Genomic DNA, 15,547 nt, shown 5'->3' with positions numbered 1-15,547 from the left:
TCACCCATTTCCAGTTTTCAGGTGGCTAAGTGGAGACAGGGTCCCAGAGAGGTGTGAGACTCTGTTAAGAGGCTTAAGGGCAGAGGGGAAGGGGGTTCCTGGGCTACCTTTATTTCATATGACCTGGGAGTCAAGTCCCGGGTTCTGGACACCCCGCCGCCACCCCACCCCGCGCCAGCTACATGCTATCAGCAAGTCGCTTCTCTTCTCTGGGCCCCCGTTCCCCTTCGTGAAGAAGGAGGGTTTGGGCCAGAAGATTTCCAAGGTCAACCCTGAATCTGCTCTGCGGCTGGCAGGGCGGCGGTTCTCCCGCTTCAGGGTTTGATTAGACTTGTAGCAGAACCAGACTGGGGGCTGGGGGGTCTGAGAATGCCTGCCAGGTTTCCGAACAGGTCGGTGCTCCATGAGCACGGTCTGCCGGAAAGCAGGTCTGAGGAGGCCAGGTGAGGCTCTAGGGCCAGCTCGGAGTCCCAAGTCCCTCTGGTGCCCGCATCAAACAATGAGATTAATGCCAGCGCTTTCCCCTCCTAGCCCAGGAGCTGGGCGGTTACGAGCGTCCTCCAGGCTGCGGGGCTGCAGCAGCGGCGGAGGGGTGCTGGTGGTTAGGTATCGAGGCCGGAGGGCTCCGTCCGGCTTTGGCCCGCGGGCAGCGGGTCAGGTGGCCGCGCGCAGAAGGCCTAGGACTCGGACGTGGGTTTCAAGTCCCCAGCCTCTCGGTCCCCTGGGGCTTGGGCCCTTCACCCCGGAGAAGTCAGCCTGTCCTCCCCGGGTGGGGGGCGGCGGGCAGGCTCCCCGCCTCCCGGGAGGAGGGAAGGAGGGAGGAGTCCCGCGGGGCGTGTCGCGCGAGGGCGCGTCGCGCGCCCGGTGCGGGCCCCCTAGGAAGTGGATTTGGACGCTCCGGATCCAACCCCGCTTCCAGGTTTTCCCCCGTCCCGGCCCTGCTTGCTCCCGCCTGTCTCCGGCCCCCCCGCCGCCCGCCCCCTCCCCCTGAGTGCCGCCCGCTGGGCCAAGTTTGTCGAGCGTCGCCGCGCACGCCGGCCAGTCAATCAGCGGCAGAGCTGAAGAGGGCACAGCGGTGCGGCCGAGGGCAGAGCGAGCCGAGCCGAGTCGAGCTATCAGGGCGGACCAGCGCCGGGCAGCCCGAGCCGCGCGCCGCGAGCGCCCGCCGCCGCCCCTCACGCCCTCCTCGGCCCCCGCGGCGCCTGCCACCTTCCCCTCCTTCCCCGCGCCCCTGTCCCGCCTCCGGTCAGCCCGCCCCGATCGCTGCCCCCGCGGAGCCGGGAGGTCACCGGCCCGCGCCTCCGCTCCCCTGGGCCGCGCACCGCCTCCACGCCCTCCTCCTCCTCCCCGGGCTGGGCGCCTGGCACCGGGGACCGTTGCCTGACGCGCGAGGCCCAGCTCCACTTTTCGCCCCGCGTCTACTCCTCCTCCTGCTGCTCTCCTCCTCCTCGTCCAACTCCTCCAACTCCCCTCGCCCTCAGACTCCGCTCGCGAGTCCCCGACTCCGCGCCCGCCCGCCACTTTCCGTCCCGTCCCGAAGGTGGGAGCGCGTCCGCCCCGGCCGGCACCATGGCACGGTTCGTCTTGCCCGCGCTGCTCTGCACCCTGGCCGCGCTCAGCGCCGCGCTGCTGGCTGCCGAGCTCAAGTCGAAAAGTTGCTCGGAAGTGCGACGTCTCTACGTGTCCAAAGGCTTCGACAAGAACGATGCCCCCACGCACGAGATCAACGGTAGGTGGGAGCCCCCGGGAGGCGAGCGCAGAGACGGGAGAAGGGGCCGCAGAAGCCCCCTCGCCCCGCCGCCCCCCGCGCCGGACGCAGGTAGCCGAGACGGAGAAATGGGCAGGCGCGCCAGAGCGAGCCCCGACGCAGAGCGTTCCCTGCGGACGCGGGGGCCCCGGGTGCGCAGCAGGCGGAGGGGCGCCCCCGAGTTACCCGGCGGCACTCCCGCGCTCTGCTTCCTTCCCCCCCCCCCCCCCCTCCCGCGGTCTCCCTGGTCCCAGGAAGCCCCAGAGGACTCTGGCCCGCAAAGTGCGTGTCACCGGCTCCCTCGCCTTTTCCGGGTTGAATTCCTTACTGGGCTCCTCGCTTTGTTGTGTGGGTGACGAGAGGTCGGGTAGGGTGGGGGTTGCCAGGTTCCGGGGGGCGCAAAACGTGGAACTTGATGTTTCATTGATGTTCTTTAAAAACCCACTCCCCGCCTCTCTTCCACCGCTGACACGGATTAGGAGTTTTAGTAGCTACAGCGGCTTTAGAAGTGGCCTTTAAAAAGCAAACGACTCTCCACTCCTCCAAACCCTGAGTTTTGGGGACTCTCCTGCTTTCCGGAACGTGTTGGACGAGAAGGGTATTTTCCCCCCTTTTCTTTTTTTCTCACCTCATTTTAAGGGTTAATTGCACTTTAAATTACAAACCTTTGAAAGGACTGATTACTGGAAGCCTGAATCTCAGTTTGGAGATGGTTATGCAAATAGAGACCGCTTAGCCTGTGAAAAAGTTCACCGGGTTTCGGCGCTGGGGGTGCGTGGGGTGTTTGTGAAAGCCCTTCTTGGAGCGCTGGGGAGGCAGCTTTGCGGCGGGTGCCCTTCGCCCCTCCTCGCCAGGCTGGCGGCGGTGGCCGGGCCGATCCCCTCTGGGTGGCACTCATTCGCAGAGAGTCCAACTGTTGCGCGCAGCCCCGCGGGCCGCGCTGGGGCCAGCGGCGGCGCAGGTAGCCTGTTGGCCCCGAGGATTCGGAAAGAACCACGAGTCTAGCTGGCTGATGGCCAGCTTAACCTAACGGAGAAGTGAGCGATTCGAGCCCCGGGGGCCAAGCCTCCATTCCGAACCTTTCATGGAAGTGAGCAGAGCGCGCCTTTGCCTCGCGGTGTTGGTCACCCGGGTGGGGCGGGCAGGGGGCCGGCAGCCAGCAAAGGAAATACTGTAATTTCAACCAGGCGCTTCCAAAGGCTTAGGAAGACTTGGGGGTCATTTTTTGGGAAGGGCTATTAATAACCTTGGAGATTAAGTGCAGTCATCAATTACATATAAATTACAAAGGTAATTGAGGGAAGTTGCTGGGCACTTTTTGAGTGTGACCGGCATCTATCTAGAAATAGAACCTAAGAAATGGTTGGAGCAGCCTAGGAGCCCGCGCACCTTGGGAGTTATCAAGTAACTCGCACGTTACTGATTAGAGACTGTTTGCCCTTGAGCTGCTTGTCTTTTGGGGAGCTCACGTCTGTCTTCACAGCGGCACGATTTTATTGGTTGTAGAGCCCTAAGAAGCCCTCTTTCTTTCCCCTCTCCCTTCCACCCCGCTCGAAAAAGTAAAGTTGAGCCAGTAGCCACTGAAGCTTGGGGGCTCCACAGGTCAGACCTGGGGTCTTCGTGCCCTGCACGGTTTGGGCCCGGGGCCCAGCGGAGATGATTGGCGTGAAGGCTACAGTTGTCATTCCCACATTTTGAAGGGATAGATGCAGCGATGCACTAAATGGGAACGTGACAAGTTTTCATCTTCTGCTCATGCAAAACAAGATGTGCCTTTGAGGTGGACTGAAGGCGTTCGGGGAGTGGGCTGTGAAATTGCCCTCCCCACTTTCTCCAACTTCGTTCTGTGCGGGCTTGCAAGGGCAGGACATCTTCCCCCGCCAGCATCTCAGGAGAAAGGAAGTTTGAAGGGTGCCCAAGGACAGTGCTAGGTGTTCCCTTTGATTGTCATGGTCCCCAGAAAACACCTGAGGAATATTTTTGCATAAATATTTCTCTGGACATATTCCCTCTAAAGATAGGAGCGTTATTAGTGACCAGCAGCAGGAAATGGAAGCTAATGTGCTCACACCCAAAACATTTTATTCTTTTTGTCTTGTCCTTCATCTCCCTCCCAGGGCTGCTGCTTTTATTTCCCCTTTTGAATGACCTACTGGACTGCATTCTCCCGAGGAACAAAGGAAGTGCCTTTTTAGCTGGAATCCTTGGAAGACCACCAAGGACTTTAGCTCATGCAGTGCAATTTCGCACCACTTTCAACAATAACAAAAATGCATGACTGAATGGCTCAAAAATGTGGAGTGTTAGAGGCATTCATTTGAGTCTAGGACACTGTCACAACACAGACAGACCCAAGTAAATACCTTTAGACGGCCAGTATAGAAACGGGGTAATCTTTACCATCACCCTGGCCTCTCCAGATGCATACATTGTCGTTGTCTTCCCTGGGCTCCACTCAGATAATTTTGGTCATTTGGGAGAGCATAGTCAATGTAGCGACTTGAATGAATTAATTGCCAGGCACTTTCCTTGGTTGGGGGTGTGTGCGTATGTTTTCTTAAGTGCAAAAAGTCCAGGATTGTTTTCCAGGCAGAGGGTCACAGTGTCTGGGTGCCTAGCCCCAAGTTTAAGGTTTGATTCTTGATGGCCTTGCACTTGCCTTCTTAGAGGTTTGAAGAGGCTTTGAGAATACTCCACGTTCTTAAGGACTCTCAGTCTTTTTAGATCATAATTGAGATAATTTGATGTGCTCACAAGGGTGTCAGGGAGTACAGCATGCTAACGGGGCTCCAACCTAGGTCCTGCATTGCCTATCCACTTGACACCTGAACTTAACCAAATAATGGGGAGCCCAGATGCCATGATCAAAAGGGATCTTTAACACAAAGGACGGGTTTTTGTTCAGCTTTCAATGGGCATATCTTTTGGAGCGCCTACTGTGTGCGATATTCTGTGCTCAGCATCATGGGGGCAGCAAGAAGGACGGGAGGGTCTCTGCCACCAGGACCTTCCCAGGTAATAGAGAGATAAGCCTTGCACACACACGATTGGAATACAACATGGTGTGTGATAAGGACCATATGAGTGGTACAGATGAGGAGAAAGGAGTACCCGGGGAGTTCAAGTGAGAAGGGATTTGGGACTAGGGTATTAACTTACTAATGGTAGTTCAATAGTAAAAAAAAAAAAAAAAAAAAAAAATAGTATTTATAACAAGAAATTGTAAAATCTTACCATTCTCATTGCACCTCCCTCCATAAGGACAGGATAAAGGATATGCAACAATTGGCATTTTATTACTAATCTAATCTTTGCTTGAAATTGTCTTGAAGAGTGAGGCAGTTGGTTAGAAACCTACTTCACCTTGCCAAAGGTCCCTTCCACAGTGACATCGAATGATACCAAGGAGAACTTTGCATCACAGTTGTGATTTGGTAGTTTTTATTTTCCTGTTCCCATTTACGTTCATGACCAGTGCACCTGTGAGTGTGCACGCATGCTCATATGTATACCTCTGAGGGAATCACATAAGCTGTGTTAAGATTACATGGGAAAACGTGTGCTGGAGAAGTAGGAATACTTTCTGATACTGCGTTGATTATTCCATGTAAGACACACAGCATATGTCTTCAAGAATTGTATTCCCTCTTACCTACTTTAAGTAGATGGGTTGGATTTTGCAGAGAACTTGTGATTTTTCTCACCTGTCAGTATAGAAATTGTCCCAAGTAGTACAGGGACTATCTCCTGGACATGATCAAAAAAGAACTTGGTAAAAGTTCTGGCTTATGCAGCTCAATCTCTAGTTAGAACATACAAATATAAAATGTTTGATTCAGCATAATTACTATTTTCCTTTTTCGTTTGACTCACATTGGGTTGCATGCAATTTCAGGATTAGCTGGAGAGTAGACTGAGGAATGAAAAAGGAAGGTTTTTTTTGTTGTCTCAACAAGGGAAACATTAGTGTTCATCTAAGTCAGTTGGGAAGGGGTCTGTGGCTCCCCAATAACATCTGTTTTAGCACTGAGGTGGTTGCCATATATGTTCACCAAAAATGCATTTTGGCTTCAATGAAAAGATGAAAAGAGCTAGTGGCTATTAAGTGCTTTCCCTGGGCCTGGTCCTAAACAAGATTGTCTCATTTAAAGTCCACAGCAACCATATAAAATCAGAATGATGATTATCTTCATCATCCCCATTTTACAGACAAACTGAGATTCAGAAGGATTTATTTATTTATTTTAATTAATTAATTTATTTATTTATGGCTGTGTTGGGTCTTCGTTTTTGTGCGAGGGCTTTCTCTAGTTGTGGCAAGCGGGGGCCACTCTTCATCGCGGTGCGCGGGCCTCTCACTATCGCGGCCTCTCTTGTTGCGGAGCACAGGCTCCAGACGCGCAGGCTCAGTAGTTGTGGCACGCGGGCTTAGTTGCTCCGCGGCATGTGGGATCCTCCCAGACCAGGGCTCAAACCCGTGTCCCCTGCATTGGCAGGCAGATTCTCAACCACTGCGCCACCAGGGAAGCCCCCAGAGGGATTTAGAAATCTATTCGCAGTCTTACAGCTAGTTAATGTTGGAGGTGGGCTTTGAACCCTAGGTCTTATCTGACCCAAAGTATAGTCTATGCTATGTTGTACAGATAATAAGAAAGTACCTTCCCAACTCCCATAGGGGGCTGGTCTTAGAAACATAAGCTATGAGAGGACCAGCAACTAACTAGTAAAAGACCATCATCACAGCACTATGCTGATGCTCTAGTAGAGAGATCCAGTCATGTCCTTTGCAGGCAAAGTGTTGTACCCGGACAGGGACAATCTAATGTTAACAGTAGAAGGACTGTAAGTTGTATTTCCTGGGTCATGGGGAGCCCACGATAGCTTCTGAAGAGGGGATAGCTTCCGAGGAGGGGATGGCTTCCGAGGAGGGGATGGCTTCCGAGGAGGGGATGGCTTCCGAGGAGGGGAATTTCGTTAGTCAGGCTGTTTCAGGAAGATAACTAGTGGCACTGCAGAGTTCAGGGTTGGTGAGGCAAGGGGAAGGCAGGGAGAGCTGTTGGGAGGCTGTTTTAATAGTTCTTAACTGCTTCTTGTCTGTTACCCCCCTATTCCATCCTAAATATTGCCAGCTTCCTTTGCTTTCAGCAGTGCTTTGAATGGAGTCATTCCTCTGCTTTGAGCTTCCCTGGTTCCAAGTATCTCAAATGATAGTTTCACTGAGTCACTCCTGAACCTCCCCAGGGTTATGTGCCTTCTTCCTCTGAATCCCCTGCTTGCTTGAATCGGATCCATGGTCTTTGCACACAACTGTCTTGTTTCCTAGTTCATCATGTGTGCAGGCACATGTGTGTCTTCTTGCCTCAACTATAAGCAACCTGAGGACAGATGGCAGCTCCTGGCATTTTGTGTACCCAATGGTACCAAGTGCGCGAGCGCAGTGCAGTATTTGTTAAACAAGTAGGGGGATGACATAGACAATTGTATCGCCTTGTCTGGCAGGACACTGGTGCTATCATGGGATTATACTGCCTTGGTGATAGATCATCATCCCATGGTCTCTTGCTCTCCTGGGAAGCTTTTGGGTCTAAACATTCTGAAGTGAAATAAATTTAGAGTAAATCTCCTAGAAATGTTGTTATAACTTGGAGAATGTTTTTATTCTTTTGGGAGCGTACTCATCTTCACCACTTCATTAATAACTGAGTGTCATAGGAATTTTTCAGAAGGATTCGGAATTCTGTTTTTCTTTTCGCCTTGAGATATACTTCTTTAAGAAACAAACAATTGAGACTTGTGATTAGGCAATTTAGGACAAATGGAGAAGAGTAATTTAACATCTTAGATTCAGCATATGGAGCTGTCTGATGCACGTCAATTACCTATAAAAAAAATAAAATCTTAAATTTGTTGTCTTTACCAAGGTGAAGAACACAGGCTTAAGGATATCAATATTTTATATAAGCAGGGAATTCCCTGGCGGTCCAGTAGTTAGGGCTCCGTGCTTTCACTTCCTAGGCCCTGGTCAGGGAACTAAGAACCCACAAGCCGTGTGGTGTGGCCAAAAAAAAAAAAAAAAAAAGCAGACACGCTAAAATACGAACAGGTAAAAACTAGCATTTTCAATTCCACTTGGCTAAACATCTGTTGCTTACTATAGAGAACATGAAAGTGCAGAAAATTCATGAAGCGATTCCATCTTGGAGGTAATTTGAAATATATTTAAGTTCTGATGCATTTAATTCAGCAATCTGGTGGGAGAGAAAAATCAAAGAGATCCATCAACCAGGTATTCAACTTTTGAAAAAGAAACTCTAACAAATGTTAGAAATTAGGGAAAAAATTGAATGGAAGAGTTAAAAAAAAAAAAGTCAATAACCTCCAGGAAGCCTGGAAACTATGTAAAAACATCTTATTGGAAGCCCAGATAAATGTGTGCCAGACATCAAAAAGACCAGCTGCTTGGGGGAAGAGAAAAAGAACCCGGCATGACTAACTGGCAGAGTGAAAGAGGTGCTTCAGGGAAAAAGGCATCTTTCACAAAATGGAAAGTTTAAGCCAGCAGAAGAGGGAAGTCCACGAGGTATGGCAGGGCAGGTACAAACTAGAAATTAAGTCAGCTGAAAGAGAATCACAGGTGAACCTTGCCAGGGATTTGAAAAAGGGCCCATGTGATGATAATGGTGAAAAGGGTGGGCTGAGTCCAGCCTCTTAGAGGAAAAGCAATATGGCTTCTTTAAGGGGCAGCCATGCCTGATTAACCTCCCAGAGTTCTTTGAAAGAAGCAAGTGGGTGGATACAGGGAAACAGACCTAGTTTAGATTGTCAAGAATTATGCAATGGGATTCCAAGACGGAGTATATTCAGAAAATGCATTTACTTTGGGATAGGTGAGGACATTGGTTTATTGAAAAGAGGAAATAATGGAGGAAGGGCGGGGGGAGAGGGAAGAAATCCCACTGTCCTAGGTGGAGTAGTTTACATGGAAGGGCCATGGTTTCTTGAAAAGAGCAGTTCTAGCCTAGCTCTGTGACAAGTCAGTTGTCTGATACCTTTGGTGAGGTTCTTTCTCCTCGATTTGAAAAATGGGAGTGGGGTTGTTAGAATACTGGATTACATCAGTGATTCTCAACCCTGGCTACTCTTTAAAGCACCTGGAGAGCTTTTTTTTTTAAAAAATAAATTTATTTATTTATTTATTTTTGGCCTGTGTTGGGTTTTCGTTGCTGTGTGCGGGCTTAGTTGAGGTGAGCGGGCGCTATTCTTCGTTGCGGTGCACGGGCTTCTCATTGCGGTGGCTTCTCTTGTCGCGGAGCACAGGCCCTAGGCACATGGGCTTCAGTAGTTGTGGCGCGTGGGCTTAGTTGCTCTGCGGCACGTGGGATCTTCCCGGACCAGGGATCGAACCCGTGTCCCCTGCATTGGCAGGTGGATTCTTAACCACTGCTCCACCAGGGAAGTCCTTGGAGAGCTTTTAAAATCCAGTAGTGCCTGGGCATCACCCCAGACCAATTAAATCATACTTTCTGGCAGTGGGGCTAGGTCTTGGTAACTTTTTAAAAGCTCCTCAGTGGCTCTAATGAGCAGCCATGGTTGAGAACCAGTGCCCTAGATGATCTGTGAGTTCCCTTCCATCTCTGAGATTCTGTGATTCTGAATTTTCCAATGAAATTCATTACAAAGTGTTATCTCAGAAGAGAGCTTTGATTTAGACCCAGTGCATGCTTGTTTCAATCTTGGCTAACTTGGATTTAAGAGGAACGTCTGGTTTATTTATTTATTTATTTTTAAAATTTATTTATTTTATTTATTTATTTTTGGCTGTGTTAGGTCTTCGTTGCTGCACGCGGGCTTTCTCTAGTTGTGGCGAGAGGGGGCTACTCTTCGTTGCGGTGCGCGGTCTTCTCATTGTGGTGGCTTCTCTTGTTGCGGAGCACGGGCTCTAGGCACGCGGGCTTCAGTAGTTGTGGCGTGGCGCATGGGCTTAGTTGGTCCGCAGCATGTGGGATCTTCCCGGACCAGGGCTCAAACCTGTGTCCCCTGCATTGGCAGGAGGATTCTTAACCACTGCGCCACCAGGGAAGTCCAGGAACGTCTGTTAAACTTGGGAAAAATATTTTTTAATCAAGACGCAAGTATATGCCATAACCAGTGATGCTTTGCTGAGGGTGGAGAAATAAGACTAGGACATTGAGAGTACTTTGGAGAGAATTAGACGGGAATCCAGCCTTGCTGTTGTTTATTGATTAAGTGTCAGTGTGCTAGGTGATACTTCTTCCCCTCTCTTTATTGGTAAAATAAAAAAAACTCTTTATCCCTTACTTTAATGTCCTCTTTGCCATGTGTTTATTCTCTTCAAGTATCTTATCAAGAAATAGAAGTACAGTAAATCCCTAGGCTTCTGGTCGGCACAACCATCCAGAACACAGCTGGGAATGTGGAAGTAAGCAGAAAAGCTAAATGATGGAAACAGCTGTCATAAAGCCCATGCATTCTACTTGGAGAAAAGACCTTCAGAAATTTATCATCCGCAATCATTGATTGAATAGCTCTTCCATCAAGAGCAGAATGCTACGTGCTGGGGATTCAAAGAGTTCGTTTAAAACCAGAATCAAGCTTTTTTGAGGCACTTACATTCAAATTAGGTAGATAGGGTTTAAATGTGGGAAGATAAAAAGTTTAGGTTACCTGGCTTCCCAGCACTACTTGCTACTCCTTACCTGTTTAGGAGTAGCAAGTAGTGCTGGTTGGGTTGTGGACCCATCAGAGGAAGGGATGGGTTTGGAGGCAGGCAACCACTGGACCACCAGGGAAGTCCCTCAGGGCAGTATTAAATAATTGTGTTTGGTATATTCTGATTTAAAAGTTCCGAAGGTTTTTTTTTTGTTTTTTTTTTTTTTGTTTTTTTTTTTGCTGCACCATGTGGCTTGTGGGATCTTAGTTCCCCCACCAGGGATTGAATCTCAGCAGTGAAAGCGCAGAGTCTTAACCACTGGACCGCCAGGGATTTCCCAGAAAGTATATTTTAGAAAGAGTGGACATCTTCGAAATACAAAAATTGCTCTTGAAAGCATATTACCTTTTTAGAGCACCTAGTTTCCCAGCAGTGCTGGGTCAATAAGGAGTCAATTCTGTGTGTCACTTTGTCCTTTTCTGGAAAAAAAAAAAGTATTTTAATACTAATATTAATACCACTGAGTATTATTAATTCGGTGGTTTACTCACTTCAGAGCTTTCGGTTGGTGATTTTGTTCCTCTGCACCTTGTCTTTTAATCCCCCTAGAATGTCAGATTTTGCCCCTACTGCTGTTACCACCTGCTGCGCTCAGCTTGGGAAACTGACATGCTGACCTGAAGTCACTAAAGGCAAGAGTTGGTTTTGACTTAGAGGTGACAGGTTTAAATCTGTGAATATTGGTTTCCCTTTTATACATTTACCAAACTAAGTAAAGGGATAATCATATTTAAAGGAACACTAGAAGTTAAGGACGGGGGTCCTGTATTAAGAATGAGGACACGCGATGAGGAGTGGCTCCCGCTCGCTGCAACTAGAGGAAGCCCTTGCACAGAAACGAAGACCCAACACAGCCAAAAAAAAAAAAAAAAAAGAATGAGGACACATTTGAGGGTCCTTGTCTCTGATGAGGTGGCTGTTGGAACCTTTAAAGGAAAAGAAGCTGTTGCTGCCCGGTCACGGCCATGCAGCTCCAGCTTTTATCACACTGCCCGGCACATGGTAGGTGTTAGAGAAATGTTTGTGGTTCACAAAGAAGTTCAAGCATGATTTGTGACTTTTGTATTCATTCTGGGAATGAATATTTCTATTCATCCATCCCTTTTAATTCAGTTAACTTATTTTTAGCTATTTATTTTAAAATTTCTAATACGTTTAGTCCTAGATGCCTAAGTGAGAAAGAGAATCTTTTTTTTTCTTCTTTTTTTTTTTTTTTACTTAGAATGTAGTGTTATTTCTCAGCTTGCTCAGAGGTGGGAGCTAAGTATTTCATGTGGTTTGTTTTAATCCTGGTAGACAAATGGTTGCTGCTTCTTACATTGTCTGTTCCAGACATTAACAGCAACTCCGCTGTACCTGCAGAGGTACTTATAGGAAAAATAGCCTTTGCTCCTGGTCCTTTAGACTCTCAGCCAGGTGCTCGCGACCCTCCCCTTCCCCAGGCAGTTCAGGTTGGGCCCCAGGCAGGGTTGCCGTCTTTGTCTAGTCTGCCTCAAGGTCACCTGGTCCCCCCCTTCATCCCAGCCATTCTTTTCATGCCAGTCCTTTCTCCTCCCAGCTACTCTGTCCGTTGGCTTTCGCAAGCCTCTTTAAGCCTGGCTTCTTTCTTGATGTTGGGCTTCTGTCTACAGGAGCAGACTGGGAAGTGGTTTCTTTTGGACTGCAGAGGTTTCCTTAGTTCTCCAAACCCTTGACGTCGGCATCCCAGCAAGCATCAAGCCGCAGAAAAAAATTTTCCCTTCAGTTATTGTTTCTATTCCACCACACGGGTTTGTCTCCCTTGAGTTTTCAGTCTGGTGTTTGGTTAGAGATGAAAACAAAGAACTGTGTCCTTGCAAACTGCAGTGTGAAGCATGTGGTTAACAGTTACTACTTGCAATGGTCCAGCCTGAGTGGGAGTATCATTTTTCTTGGCAGTCACTTCACAGAAAAGTCCTGCTTCTTTGGTGCCAGAATAAGCAGTCATTGCATTCCTTACAATTTATAGTCAAATTATTATCTACTATTGTTAAAATTGCCTTAATTATAGAATATTTCCCCATGCTAAGATTTTAAAAAGCAACGCAAGACAACTTTTCACTGGTGTACTTCAGAAATAGTCCTTAAAAATCACTCTCTGACTAGGATGTGTCAGAGGCTATGATGAGGAATAGTTTTTTGTTTTTATGGGGAGAATTTTTTTTTAAGGGGAGGAGTGCAGTGGGTTCACTTTAAACTGAATCCGAACTAAATGCCCCCAGCTGGCTGGTTGGTTAATATCCTGCCTTGTTTATCCCCAGTTTGGAAGTAACTTTCTTTTTCCCCCTGCCTCTTCAGGTCCCAGGGGCCTGGATTCATTCTGGGAAGAAGGCTCTGCTGGTGGGAGGTGGGTTGATCATTAAGCAGTGTGGTGATGGGAGGAGATGGTCTTGTGTCTTTCAGGTTGGAGGGCAAATGAAGAAATCAGAACCTTCCAAAATAAGAGACTGTTCATTTTCTTGGGATCAGAACAGAGATTTAGGTGACTGGGTGGGAAATGTTTCTGTTTAGATGCTCTCTCAGAATCTCTGCCTTTGAGCTCTGCTTTCAAGATGGATCCAAGAATCTGTCCTCTTCTTTACCACCTCGATAACTACCGTCCTGATCTCATCTCCCATCACCTCTTCCCTGGATTATCGCAGTTGCCTCTGACGAGTCTCTCTGCTCTGGCTCTTGCTCCAGCCTCTTCCCCACCAGTGTGTTCCCAGCACATTAGCCAGTGTGATCCTATTCTGTTAAACCTCACTCTGACCTTATCACTTGTGCTTAAAGTGCTCCAGTGACTCCCACTGCCACCCAGACCGAAAGCCAGAAGCTTAGGAGGCCTTACAGGGTCTGCCTCTGGCCCCCTCCCATGCCAGCCCGCGCTTTTTATCGTTTTCCCCCGTATACAGGTCTGTCTTCCTCAACAGGGCTGGCTCCCTCACAGGGTTCTGGGCTTTGCTTACCTATCACCTTCATGGAGAAGCCTTTCCTGACCTCTGTGTAAACTAGAATGCCCCCCACAGACACTTTGTCCCTCTCCCCCACTGCTCTGTTCAGTTCTCACAATCTGACCTAAGGGCAGGGACTTCGCCTCTTTTACTCACTGCCCTACACCTAGTGTCTAGTGTGTTGCTTGGCACTCGGATGTTTGTTGAATGAATGCATGAGTGATTCCTCCTGGCAAGCAGCGTGCTCTTAACCGTCCGAAAGCTTTTTCCTGACTAAGAGCATTCTACTTGTGAGTGTGAGGCTACACATCTGACCCTCCGTCTGTAGAAAGAGGGTGCCTAGGCTGAAGGTTCACTCAGCAACTACTTACCGACTACCTCTGAATTGACGGGCATGGTGCTGGGCACTGAGGGTAAGGCAGCGACCAAAGAGGACACAGGCTTCGCATGCATGGCGTCACGGTCTAAACGGTGAGACACATATTGACTTGGTAATTCTCCAAATCAGTATTTAGTGACAGTTCTGATAACGACTTTGAAGGAGAAGTAGCCTTGAGTGCATGTTGCACATGATCGGAGTGAAGCACAGTGTGCTGGAACTTTAGACCCCCCATTTAGGCCCGTGGGGCTCTTCTCACTTCCTAGGAGATGTGCGTTTTACACCATCACAGCCACCGCCCCTGCAACTTGAATGGCAGGGTCTGTTCCTGCCAGCGGGTCCTGAGGCGAAGGCCGGAGTACTTGGAGCAGCACAGGGGAGATGGGCCTAAGTTAGCGAGGCTTACACGGAGCACTCTTCTCTGGTTTTATCTCTCGGCCATCATTTTAGAGACAGGGCTTACGTGGGCACCAGAAAGTGCACGGTGAACTCTTGTGTCACTTTGCATGGTTGTCTTCTGTTCTCGGGGTGCTCCGTGGAGGAACCACCAGCTACCATGAGTACTGAAGCCGCCAGGTTTCTGTGAAAGGTCAGCGTCCACTCTTAGTCCCATAGAGACCACAGAAATGCTAGTTTTTAGAAAATATTTTATTGAAGTATAGTTGATTTACAATGTTGTGTTTCATTTCTGCTTGGCAGCAAAGTGACTCAGTTATACATATATATTCTTTCTCATATTCTTTTCCATTATGGTTTATCACAGGATATTGAATATAGTGCCCTGTGCTGTACAGTAGGACCTTGTTGTTTATCCTGTATATAACAGTTTACATCTGCTAATCCCAAACTCCCAATCCTTCCCTCCCCCACCCCTCCCCCTTGGCAACCACAAGTCTGTTCTCTATATCTGTGAGACTTTTTTATTCGTAGGTATGTTCATTTGTGTCGTATTTTAGATTCCACATGTAAGTGATATCATATGATATTTATCTTTCTCTGTCTACTTATTTCACTTAGTATGATAATCTCTAGGTCCACCCATGTTTGCTGCAAATGGTATTATTTCATTCTTTTTAATGGTTGACTAATATTCTGTGTATATACATATGTATGTGTATGTATATATCTGTACATCTGTGTATGTATATATACACATATGTGTATGTATATATACATATATGTATGTATATACACCACATCTTCTTTATCCATTCATTTGTCGAGGGACATTTAGGTTGTTTCCATATCTTGGCTATTGTAAATGGTGCTGCTATGAACATTTATATAACGTGTATCTTTTCGAATTATACTTTTGTCTGGGTATATGCCCAGGAGTGGGATTGCAGGATCATATGGTAACTCTATTTTTAGTTTAAGGAACCTCCAGACTGTTTTCCATAGTGGCTGCACTAATTTACATTCCTACCAACAGTGCAAGAGGGTTCCCTTTTCTCCACATCTTCTCCAGCATTTATTATTTGTAGACTTTTAAATGATGGCCATTCTGACTGGTGTGAGGTGGTACCTCATTGTTGTTTTGATTTGCATTTCTCTAATAATTGAAATGCGAGTTTTTTTGACCAGTGAGTGGCTCAGCACGAAGCCCTCTGGCCCCGCAGTGACTGTTCCAGTAGAATTCTGGGTAGGCAGAAATGGGCCAGATGCTCTTGCCAGTTGGTAGCAGGATTCCTTCCCTCTCCAAGCCTTTATGAATGGCAACCAAGTGTGCAGGTCTCCAA

The 15,547-nt window shown here is 48.2% G+C and overlaps 1 protein-coding gene across 1 annotated transcript in view; it reads left to right on the top strand.

Annotated features, from left to right (window-relative positions):
- Positions 1-1,032: 1,032 nt before the first annotated feature.
- The window catches only part of GPC4 (glypican 4), a 106,168-nt gene continuing 91,653 nt past the window's right edge, over positions 1,033-15,547 (top strand). The window contains exon 1 of the mRNA XM_061178667.1: positions 1,033-1,729. Coding sequence (XP_061034650.1) covers positions 1,570-1,729 — 160 coding nt within the window. The 5' untranslated portion in view covers positions 1,033-1,569. The remainder of the gene's footprint in view (positions 1,730-15,547) is intronic.

Source organism: Eubalaena glacialis, chromosome X (genome assembly GCF_028564815.1).
Source record: "Eubalaena glacialis isolate mEubGla1 chromosome X, mEubGla1.1.hap2.+ XY, whole genome shotgun sequence".
NCBI classification, from domain to species: domain Eukaryota; kingdom Metazoa; phylum Chordata; class Mammalia; order Artiodactyla; family Balaenidae; genus Eubalaena; species Eubalaena glacialis.
This window is presented reverse-complemented; position numbering and strand designations above follow the sequence as displayed.